The sequence below is a fragment of the Drosophila eugracilis genome, unplaced genomic scaffold, assembly GCF_018153835.1.
Source record: "Drosophila eugracilis isolate 14026-0451.02 unplaced genomic scaffold, ASM1815383v1 contig_2154, whole genome shotgun sequence".
Taxonomy (NCBI): domain Eukaryota; kingdom Metazoa; phylum Arthropoda; class Insecta; order Diptera; family Drosophilidae; genus Drosophila; species Drosophila eugracilis.
In genome coordinates this window covers 10,867,350-10,879,369 of record NW_024573038.1, presented here as the reverse complement: position 1 = coordinate 10,879,369, position 12,020 = coordinate 10,867,350, and the positions used below count along the sequence as shown (strand labels likewise).

General features: G+C 41.7%; 1 protein-coding gene across 3 annotated transcripts; it reads left to right on the top strand.

Moving 5' to 3' along the window:
- Nucleotides 1-2,722: 2,722 nt before the first annotated feature.
- On the top strand, nucleotides 2,723-11,439 carry LOC108104017 (tyrosine-protein phosphatase YVH1). 3 transcript variants are annotated; one of them, XM_017209847.2, is made up of 7 exons: nucleotides 2,723-3,243; nucleotides 7,827-7,915; nucleotides 8,574-8,690; nucleotides 8,752-9,202; nucleotides 9,761-10,276; nucleotides 10,372-10,567; nucleotides 10,620-11,439. In XM_017209847.2, exons 2-7 carry the CDS (start codon nucleotides 7,895-7,897, stop codon nucleotides 10,648-10,650), a joined length of 1,332 nt encoding a protein of 443 aa, XP_017065336.2. In that variant the 5' UTR covers nucleotides 2,723-3,243; nucleotides 7,827-7,894; the 3' UTR covers nucleotides 10,651-11,439. The 3 variants fall into 3 exon arrangements, with proteins under 3 accessions (XP_017065336.2, XP_017065338.2, XP_017065337.2); XM_017209849.2 differs by lacking the exon at nucleotides 10,620-11,439 and having other exon boundaries at nucleotides 10,351-10,478; XM_017209848.2 differs by lacking the exons at nucleotides 2,723-3,243; nucleotides 7,827-7,915 and adding an exon at nucleotides 8,171-8,510.
- Nucleotides 11,440-12,020: the final 581 nt, after the last annotated feature.

Genomic DNA, 12,020 nt, shown 5'->3' with positions numbered 1-12,020 from the left:
AATTGGTAAATATTTAATACTATCTTATGGATACGGATACGGCACTCTCGATCCGCTCTTTTCAACTCTCTCTCTCGTTCTCTCTCTTTGTGTTTGCACCAAGATCACCATGGCCAAGATACACACACATCAGACTTATAAATAGACGTTCGCTAGAAAGTTGGCCGAGAGAGTGGGAGAGCGGCTCTCTAAAACGCATTCCTCGGCAGTCGCATGGCTTCTAGAATTCGAATCTGTAACCGTAAGCCACACTGAAAGAAAAATTTAAGTGATATGTGAAAGAAAAGGGATATTATTTCAAGTTATTTTGGATGAGAATCACTTTTTAAATTTGAAAGCTAGTTTAAAACAAAGTTAACATAAGTAGATTTTACTAAACTATAAAACTTTATAACTTAAACTTAAACTTTTGTTACATAAATACAAAAAATAGATAGAAGACAGTGGTACGTAAATGATAATAATACTATTCCAAATCAATCTAGTTTCTATATAATATAAGGTTCAACATGAAACAATAACTTTTTTTATAAATATGACATTTAGCTGCTTTTATTTCTGTGCAGTGGTACCGCCTACATACAACCACTGCGTCACAGCCGTCGAGGAGCAACAACAGCAAGTAAGCCAAAGGCAAGAGCAAAGGCAAAATCAGCAGCGTAAACAGTTGTCATCGCCCACTGACGACGACGACGAATCTTGTTGAGCGGCCAATCAATCGATCAATGACCAACGATCTGTTGCCACAGCTCCCCCGCACTCTCAATACGTTCTTGTTGTTGTTGTATTTTTGCAATAAACAATGAAGTACAATAAACAATAGAGTACAATGTGCAGTAGCGACAGAAAGTCTTCTGCAGTCAACTGTTATTGCCAAACGATCAGCTGATTACGGCCAGTTGTTTGGGCCAACTGTTTACTTCACCTTCTAAGCAGCCATTAGTCACTCACGCCATAAGCATTTTCCTTAGAACACCAAAATGACCCAAACGCACAGTTGTGGTCAGCATAATAGGAGCATGGATAAAGGATTACTAAAGATTCAAATTTTTGTTAAATTTTTCAATGCAAAATGGAAAATATCAATGTATAGAAATGACTAATAATCTTGAGAACTTTCTTAGGAATTTCCTAAAAAACATTTTTAAAATAATTTCAATATCTGTAGACCTGAGAGAATATGCAAGATCATGTGTATAATCGGACTGCCGGCGGCGGCGGCACGCCCACCCATCTTTATCCGTTAGATGTATTTTCCAAATATTTTCTTGTTGTTCAGCCGAACAACTGCGTCGCCAGAGCATATAAAATTGAAATAATTCATAATTAAATATTGCACATCTCGCTGTACATATATATTTGGGTATATATCTGTTTATATAGATACGATTTTTGTTGTTATAAATCCCATGTAGATACACAAGCGAAACGCAATGCGAATCGGCTTAAAATCATGTTGCATTTCAGACGTTTTTCCTGAGAATTCTCAGTTCGAAAACAATTGTATCTTTTTCTGAAATGGGTCAAAATATATAGTACACTGAACATGATTCTTCTCTTTGATTTTGATATTTGAATTAATATTTTAGAATTGCAATTGATGGGGCAACAAGCTTTTCCGTATAGAGTTCTTTGGCATTTTAATAAGCTCCTTTTATGGCCTCGTGAATGAAATGTAAGCCGTCAAAACAAATCGCATTGGATGAGTCAGTGAGAAGCAAGTGTTTATTCTGGCTAAATATGCTGACATCGTAGAAACCCCGATTCCCATAGCAAAGTAAAACAAATATGAGTTTCATATTTGGAATTTGAAACTTTCGATTGATTTGGTTTGGTGTAGAGTTCAGTTTTTGTTCTGGAAAATGTACATTTTTGAATGTATCTGTTTGCAGTAGACATGATATGGGATATCTGCTCTACTTACCTTATAAGAGTATATAGAACATATATTAATACTATCTTGGCTCTGTTAAGTCAGATTGTGCATATTTATTAGCAAGCATTTACCTTTTGTAATACAGGTTTGGAATTTCTGAAAGATTTCAGTTTAGTTCTCAGAAGAATATTTTTAAGTTGCAAAGAAGTTGAAATTCCGCGTTATTGTGGAACGGAAACTGATGGAAAAAATGTTGTGTTGTTTAAAATAAAGCTCTCTGTCAAAAAAAGACTTAAACTTTGCAATGTTTTTTAATTTTATAAAATATATGTGAAATACTAAAGACTTTTATTCCCATAGTCCCTGCTGCTACTACCCAATAGTACTCCATTACCGTTAATATCGAATATTGGCTCAATTAACCGTTTCAAGAAGGTAACGGCAAATCCTGGTTATGGCCATGCGGGCAGCTTGATGATTATAACTCGGCCGTTAATTGACCACGGACAGGTGTGGGCCCAAAACGGAAAAGAAAAACAACACCCCACACACAAAGAAAAAACCTGGCCGGTCGCCCCCTCAATTATATAACTGAATCAAAGGTTTTTACGCATTTTGCGGCCAGGAACCTTCAATCTCACTCTCTCTCTCTCGTTTTGAGCTCCTAACTTTGAGTGAGTTTTTATTTTGGCGCGCTGCTCATTGGAGTGCAATGCGCAAACTCGGCTTGTTCCCATTCATGCCCGCGGGTATTTGTTACCCATGCAGTATGAGACACTAACATTCTGTTTGAGCCAAGTCCGAAGTGGCAGCAGTGCTCAGCTGCTCAGTCTGTGACCAGCGCTCGAGCCGATTCGTTTGGCGCAATCCTTCCTTCTGCAAAAGGAACTCACGCGGCGGCTGCAGCTCGTTTTTTTTTCCTGATTTCTACTATCCACACACATATTTCACGGCTGCGTTTCTTGCGGTCTGGCTTTCATTGTTACTCGACCCTCAAACGCTTTTCACGTTTCTCACCTCTATGGCGGTGCTTCATTTTTCACAACACTCTTTGCCGCGAAACGATACGGAAAAATGTTTGGGATACAATCAACTTGGCTTTAACTGTCACACAGTTTACTTTTCGTGTTCACACTGAGAGAAAAGCTGAAGCAGAAAGGTAGAGAAGCGAATCTAAATTTTGTGTGTGTGTGTAAATTTTGCGGCCGCCGCTGGCACCGTGATATAACAGGAGTTGCCGCTTGACTTTCTCTACTTCCTTTCCGCCTCTCTCTCTCTCTCGGGCGCTCGAGTCAAAGTCGAAGTTGAGATTCCCATGTGGCAGCTCCATTGACCAGGAGGAAAGCAACCGGAGCGCCGAAGTTAACGTAAGTCCTGCGATTCCCTTTATGGCTCTAGAATGCCATCATTCCGTCAGGTGACTGACCCACGTCTGTTACTCCTTAAATGCAAATGTCCCGAAAATTAGACTCCTCCTTAAGCATATACGAAACAATTTGTGGCCCTTTCTAGTAATTATTTTTGCGTTTTTTTTTTGGGCACGCAACTGGGGAATTAACGAACAGTCCTCAACCTTTATATGTCCCGTGTCAAGAGCGCGTAAGTGTTTTCCATGTAAATCTTGCCCCACGGGTCGTATGGGTAATGTGCGGCCTGGGCGGGTCGTGGACTGTCAGCCGGCCGTCAAAGTCGAATTGGTGTGAAAATGCCCCGAAACGTGACTGTAGGAAACTGTGGAAGTCAGAAGTTGCAGATGCCATGGCAATAAAATTATTCCCTTATTCACTTTTGATTTAAAGAGATTTTGGGAATAGTTTTCAGTTTTCTACCTTTATAAACATCTTTTCAATGGTAATATCTTATACTTATATTTTAGGATGTTGTCCATACTTTGCACCTTTGTCCAGCTTAATATGAAAGTGAGACATTTTACCAAGAAAAGAATTTACAAAATTTGTTTTTCTATATATTCGTAATTTGGTTAGATTTTATGCGCATCAAAAGCTATCCCAAAGCTATGAAAATCCTAAAAATCAGTTTTAATTGCTATGAAATTTGAAAATAACTAACTTATTCCTTATGTGAATAGTTAATACATTAATAGTAGTAATTAAAACCACACAGTACATAACATAACGTTAGGATAAAGGTTCACATACCATATAGCTTAACATCCGTTTATTTAAAAATTCCCGTTTCGCAAGTTCGTTCGAGAGCAACCCCCAATTTGATTGCCTCATTTCGCTTAATTTCCCTTGTTGCACACTAAAAACATGGCCAAACTTTTTACGCCACACTCATTGCATATGTAAAACGAAATTAATATTTTGAGTCATGCAATTCGACCGCTCCTCCCACCTGTCTAATTATTTATTTAAATTGCGTTCTGTCAGCAGTGGAAAACTTTCCAAGTTCCGTTCACTGTGTACGGTTCATTAAGTTGAGATTGTAACATTTTTCGAGGGTTCCATTTGGCAGGACTTTCGCTTCTGAATGCAGTTAATTAGCTGTGACCCGAATGGGTAAAATGAAAATGTAGACAGAGTACCTGAGTTCTTTGGGAAACGGATGCATTCCGAAATCAAGGTTGATGTCCCCAGATTGGCTCAGATTATGTGTGCCATCATCGGGTAGGTGATGCCAGGCGATCACATTTCAGTTTTATTGCCCCGGCGATGGCAGCACTTTGTCTCTGTCACAGTTTGTGGTTCAAAGAGGGGGGTAAGAGGGGATTTTCGGGGGTCCAGATAGCCGGTGGCTAGTGGAAATAGTTTCTGCTGGCACTAGCATTTGTTTTAAGTTTGCTTAGGAGCCGGTACAATGTTTGCTCCGAGCAATGAAATCCTCGAAGCTCATGAAATCAACACAACACCACCCCCTCTTTCTTTTTCACCCTGTATTTACCCATCTTGGCCCGAACTGTTGTATGTTAATAAAGCATTTTATGGCATCACGTGCCCTCTGGAGAGAAAGTTTTGCTTAGTCGGCTCCTCACTGCTGACCCGTCTCCTTGGAGGTTGCTGTCGGTCCATTGACATATCCGTAGACAAAGCGGCGCTATTTGGCTGCCGGCTTGGCTTCATCGTCCCTATCTTGTGAAGAGGGGCAAACATGACTGAGCCTTCCTTCATTTCCCATGTGTGAGAGAGGGTGTAGGCCTTCGAATTTATTTAAAACTGCCTGCCTGGCAGCAAAGGAAGCAAAACATAATCGCTATTTTGATATATTTATAGTACAGTGGAAATTGGATTGAAAAGGATATTTTAAAAAGTAGAAAAATGTTTCTATATTACAAACTGTCATATTGTCAAAAATTAAGAAACTTATATGGAATGTTTATATATTCCTTAGCAAGGGTTAAATCTTACTTTGATAATGTAAAAGGCTTGAAGTAAGATGGTCACCTTAACTATCGATATGATTCTGATAACCCATGAAGCGAGGTTAAGCTTAGACAAGATCATTGGATGGATAGCATATTTCGATTGTATTTATTCTTGGTTGAAAATTGAAATAAAAGAGACGTGACGATTAGACATAGAAATAAGATACATATATACGTAATTTGACTTTTACAATAGTTTGTGAAAAATAACTATTAAAGCTTGTAAAAGAAATATATTAAAACTATATTTACTATCTAAAGTTCATCCTACAGAGGTTAAACTGTATGTTTATAGGCCTCGGCGTGTTTGTCCTTTTCATGCCCGAAACATTTATAACAAACAAAGCTCGATGGCAAAAAACTCACATTTTTCACAGTCACTGAGCAATTGGGACCCATTGGTGTCCCTGCCACCGGGGTTCCCTACAGCCATATCCCATATCGCCATTGACTCACCAAGCCCACCAGGCGATGGAGTCATAAAGCGTCACCAGTCCTCCCAATCCCATCCCGTCCTGGTAGGTGCGGCTTTTGGTGCCGTTGTGGCATGTATTTTATTGCTCATGTAGAATGTCTAAACGATATAATTGACTGCCAGCCGTAGGGGGCGACTCACGAGATGGGCGATGGTACAAGGCCGACTCCGGCTAATTTATATGCATACAATATATACACCAAACGCCCTCTCTCCCCCCTTTCAAATGACATTGGGTACGTAAAAGAAAAAAACCCCGAATTAAAAGCCGATTGAAGGGGAACGATAATGGAAAAACATTCGTGGAAAAACTAACGCCATTACGGGGAAAAACCCAAGTGAAAAACTTGGCAGCGAATCGAAATCCTGGCCAGGAAGAGCAGTTGAGCGGGGAACGATTTAATTTGATTAAAGCTTTCCATAAATTTCGTTTCCCTCAGTGTCTGCGCCTCGGGGCATGCAACACTTTTTACTTTAGTTTTTCTTTGGTTGCAAAAAAAAAAAAGAAATCCCCTTGGCAAACGGCCCGGAAATGCATGGCTGTAAAATGGGCAGGACCCTAACCACCACAATGCGATTTCATTAGAAGTTCGTCGATGAATTCAATCATGGCCCCTAAAATATTTGGCCAACGGCTAAACCAACACACTTCCACTGACACAAGGACGTCACAGGCGCACAAGCAAGGCTGTTCCGGTTTTCATTTTCCCCAAACACACACACAGGAAATTTGTAATGTATATCAATTGGTAGACTTCTGTCTTATGATAGAGTTTTATATCCTTGATTTGAAGTCCCTACTAATGTCAAATTCTTAAAGAAGTTAAGAGAATACATTTTTTATAATATTTATTCAGTCAAAAAGAAAAAACTATCATAATTTAAGACAATTTTCTGAGTGCAGCAAAGCCCTTTTAATCCCAAACCTAATCCCAGAAATACGAAGGACACGATATGCTCCATCCGTGCGGAACCGTAGGGCGGAACACGGAGGCAGAGATGAGCGAAGTGACACATCAATTGAATTGAATTGCGGCTCTGGGGCTGATTCCTTCAACTCGGACCGAACAGAAGTGGGCGCAGACTATTTATAGGCACTGTGATGCTGATTGGATGCACTTGAAGTCCATGTCGCCGCTGTCCAAAGGCTGCTAAGCAGCAATTTTGGCTGATCAATTGCCTCTGATACCTTTGAGGGGATGAAGAGGCTAGATTGACTGCTCTAATTTCGTAATTTCCCCGGTCCGGAAGAGGATGAGGCGGGCCAAGTCAAGCTGACTGGTAAATGACAGCTGCTTCTGCTGGCGCGGTACACACACGTGCCTTATCTGCTCCTACTACTCTCGAGTATGTCAGTCAATTTAATGCCCGTGGCTGCGACGACAACGTGCCGGGAATGAAATTACAACAAAGCGACACTTTGCCCATTGCCTCAACGCGAGACAACTTATGCAAATGTGTCGGATTCCAAGTGCACCCAAAGGATGGGGCTCGCGGTGTTCAGAACCAACTGTGTTACACAACCCGAGGTGGGCTGCCCACGTCTTGACTTTGTGATGAGGCCTTTGCCATTGTCCTAAAATGCGGGGTTTGAGAAGAGTAAAAGGAGAGTAAGACATGGTAGGCAGGACGGGCCCAACCAACTGTTGCAAGGACCCGGCACCTAACCTTGCCTACTTTTGGGGGCCGAACAGGTAGGCCAGTTGGTGGTGTCGTTTAGCCTTTGGCATTTTGGCCCCAATCCGAATCAAAATCCTAGCCCCCAATACCAGGACAAACTATCTGTCTGTCTGTCTGTATGGCTGGTTGTCTCACTAATGAGATGCAGGCGAGCCAGCGTCAAGGCCTGTTTACTTCCGCGACGAAGGCGGCGACAAAAGACATCCATTATGTCCCGGCCATGGCAGTGGCAACAGCTTGCAACATTTGCCACTTGCACTTTCATCATGGCCCGCAACAACAAAAGCATTTAGCATTTAGCTGCCTCCCAAACCTCTTGCATTTCCATTTCCTCTTGGCCTTCGCCGGCAATTTTGCGCCCTGAACTTGTCAAATAAAGGATTCTCTTCCTCTGCTTCTTATCCTTTCAGCACTGCTTTTGGGCCAATTCGTTGTTTGACAATTGAGGAAGTGAGCCGCAACTTTTAAATGAAGAAACATGGGGAATGGCATGAACAAGGTAAGAACAAGGACGAGATTTATGGTTGAAAAGTATACATACGGAAGCCAATGACAACACTTTTCAAGGTCCTGCACGAAACTTAAGCAGCCATAATTTAAGTAGTTTCGGGTTTCAAATGGCTAGGCATAGGCGTATCCTAAAATATTTCAGTTAAGATATAAGCAGTATTAAAAAACCTGCATAAAATGGATAACTAGTCTTTAAATATCTAATTATAAACAATTTTAAATATTCTTTATGTTTAACTTTTCAAATTTTGTGTAATAATAACTTAAACGGCATTTAAACTTCGTCTTGCCAAAGCTTTAAGTTTCTGTTAGTTTAGCTAGACTGCACTGGCAGTACTGTTGTATAGATCGATGATTAATTATCGATAAACCAACTAGTTCCGCAGTGAGGAGGAATTGGTACTCTGGTACCAACTTTCCAATCAGAATCTACGATTGTTGTCACGGCAACTTGTCAAAGGCAACAAAAACTAAACAACATGCACGAAAGCCGTTACATTTTCATGTTTTCATATAAATTGTAGTCACACAACAATATTACATTGCGATCAGATAGCTCCATAATGAACTGGCATATGGGAGAGGTAAACCCAAAGCTGACATAGCCTAATCCCTCAACCATATGGTGTTTTTCTGTTCTTTTACAGGTCTTGCCGGGACTTTATGTGGGCAACTACCGCGACTCCAAGGATCACGCTCAACTGGAAAGGTTCAAGATCTCGCACATCATCGCCATACATGACAGTCCGCGTCGTCTGCTACCGGTAAGTAACCACTGGCCTTCATCCGATGATGTTCCATTTGACCTTCCTATCCATATCCTAGGACAAACACTACTTGTGCGTGATGGCCTCAGATACGCCGGATCAGAATCTCTCCCAGTACTTCTCCGTCTGCAACGATTTTATACACGCTGCCCGCCTACGCGAAGGCAACGTGCTCATCCACTGCCTAGCGGGGATGTCGCGCTCGGTGACCGTGGCTGTTGCCTACATCATGACGGCCACCCACTTAAATTGGAAGGAGGCGCTCAAAGTAGTTCGCGCTGGTCGCGCCGTGGCCAATCCCAATACTGGTTTCCAGAACCAATTGCAGGAATTTGAGCAGTTTAAGCTGCCCGAAGAACGTCGCCGGCTGAGGGAACGTTTTCCATCCTCGGCGTTGGAGCAACTGGATCGCACCAAAGTGGCAACTGCGCTGGATAACTACCAGGAGCTCTTGCAGAACCGCGACATCTGCGAGGGCAATTGTTCCCGCGGCGAAAAATGTCCTACAGGTGCGAGCGAGGATTTAGATAAGGCTAAGGAAGAAGATGATGAGGGTGAGGGCTGGGGTGGTATTAGGAAAAACGTGGCCTATACTTTGAGCTTTGCGGTGGAAAAATGGAGGAGCAGCACCTTTGACAAGCCGAAAAAGAAACTTAACGAAAAGCCACAGCTGGATTTCAGTGTTGGCGTGGATCTTATGCCTAATGTCCGTCTCTATGATGCGGATAACAACAAAGGCTGGTTTGCTAAGAATTTGGACTCGGACGATGATGAAGATCGGTACTGTACTATCAAGGCCTGCACAAAGCCAAAAGATAACGACAAGTCCACAAAAGTCAAGAGGCGCCGTCAACTGAACTCCGCTTCGAAGACCCAAGCCAACCTTAAGAAATCATAGTTATCCTCAATAAAATGATCATCTTCTGCAAATCTTCTATATTTTATCTTTGAAAGTATATAAGTAAAAGTAATATTAAATATATTTATATATTAAAGGCTTGAAGCTCTTTAGATCTATGCATCAAATCAAATAAATTAACAAGTCATACATTTTTATTTCCGTTCAGGCGTCTGCAATATGGACCCCACAAAAGGCTTGTTTCGACGTCGCCCCTCCAACGCCTCCACCCACTCACGTCTGCGTGCCCAGTCCTCCAATGCCAATGCCTCGTCCAGTTCGCTCAGCGTGAGCAGTGCCGCCGCCCAATCCTGCCCAACATCACCAAAAAACTCACCGCTGCCCATTGCTCGTCGTTCGGTGGGCAATGAGCGTATACCGGAGGATGAGATCGTCCTGGAACAGCCGCCCACCACATCCCGTGAGGCGGCCGAGTATGCTGCCGCCTTCGAAGATGCTCGCCGTGAGCAGGAACAGCGCCAGCAGCAGCTGGGCAGGAGTCAACGATCTCCCCGGCCAGGAAACTCCTCCAGAGATGCGCCTCGGGTGAGCAGCGCCGGTAGTCGGAGGGAGTCCGCGGCCAGGGAAGGAAACAGTTCTGCCCAGCTGCAGCGGAGTGCCAGTACGGTCAGTGGATTTGGAGTAAGACCACGGAGTAGTCCTGCTGGTCTGCATGCATATACGGGTGAGTGGAAGCTGTAGTTTTAAGGGAATCTTTAGAGAATTTGGAAGATAATCATTTCTGAAAACAATGAGTAGTAATTCCTTAACCACTTACAGGCTCGGTTCCTTCCTCCGTCCACGGGTCTCGAGTGGATTTGCGGGATGCCGATAAAGGATCGGCTATATACCTGGGGTGCTCGGCACCAAGGGCCTCAACACTATCTATATCCTCGTCAAGGGGTTCCTCGGGAGGCTCGGCTCCACCCTCACCCTGCCACACTCCACCCGCCAGTCCACGTCATGGCGTGAAAAGGTCTGTTCTTAAATTCTTATAGTCCTTAGTTAAACAATATCCTGCTCCACAGATCCACCAGTCTGGTAAAGAAGCCAAGATGAAGGCCTGAGGATGTCGTCAAAAGGCGAGGAGGTTTTTTCTAAAGCAAGTTGCATTGGCACCCACTGCATCTAATCTGTAATCCTTAAGCAACTTGGCACCCTTTGGCAAAATGCGCGCGTTACCTGCTGATTTGTTTGAAAGAGGACTACGTATGCCCAAGTTGGGATTCGACAGGTCTTCGAGTAGCTTACTCTTGTTAGACGCTAGGGCTGAAGCATTCTTTGTTTCCGGCTTTGGCTAAAAAAAAAAGTTGTTGATCAATTTTTAAACCGCATTCGGGGCACTCGCCCTTGGAGTGCAGCCTGAATCAAAGAAAAATCAAATGTTGAGAGATTATTTTTCAGAGACGCATTTAAGAAATACCGACATATACATATACACACATATTTACTGTATATTATATATAGTGTATTTATTTATACGAGCAGATTTGTTGTCGGTCCACTTGTCAGGACTGATACACCCCTTTGGCCAGCCCACGGTAATGGCCATTTGTTAGTTTTGTACCGAAAGTTGGCGGGCATAGCGATTGTGTTGACAGTCGAACAATAATTGAGAATTGTACAATTGCGTATTTTTGATTATATCCATTGTTGTTGCAAATATTTTGATAGAGAAACAAAACAAAAACAAAAACCAAGAAAAACTAATGGGGGAAACCCCAGAGAGATGCGTTATATACATTCATACCTAGTTGATATAGTAATGACATATGAGATTTGAGATTGTTATTTAGAATTGTTGCATTGTGTAGCATTGAATATATATAAACAAAGTTTATTAGCTCACCCCCACCCTCTTTCTTCCACAAAAAAAAACACACACAAAAATGAAACTCGATACGACGACAAGCAATATGGAGCGGACTTTTACACATTAACAAAAATCACAGACAAAATTTAATCTAAACTAAACAAATTGCATTAAAGTGTGCTTTAAAGCTTGTGGCTTATCATAAAGAAAAAAAAAAACAAAAAACAGAAAACACAATTCAAATTATAAACATATAAGAATGTAAAATTATTTACAAACTTTCCTAGAATATCGAAAACAATCTAATGGACCTTTGAAACGTTTTTGCAAGCTGGCTTTGAAAAAATTATAAAAAATGGTTCACAGATACACAAATACATATACATATATATATATATATATATATATGACGATGAACGGCGAATCAAATACTGTATTTATAATGCCTAGAGAAATGCACAAATCGGTTTTAAACTAAAGTTATATAAAGAAATCGTTAAGTTTGTCAAATGAATACAATTATTATACAATAATAAAGGCAACTGTCTCCAAGACACAGCAATTCAAACAAAATCTAATTGCAGCATAGTACATAATAAACAGGTCCTTGGCCAAT

Coding starts and splice junctions, on each gene's coding strand:
- LOC108104017 (XM_017209847.2), top strand. CDS start 7,895: ATGGGGAATGGCATGAACAAG. Junction 7,916..8,573: donor TGGGGAATGGCATGAACAAG/GTAAGAACAAGG, acceptor GTTCTTTTACAG/GTCTTGCCGGGACTTTATGT. Junction 10,568..10,619: donor CCACGTCATGGCGTGAAAAG/GTCTGTTCTTAA, acceptor CCTGCTCCACAG/ATCCACCAGTCTGGTAAAGA.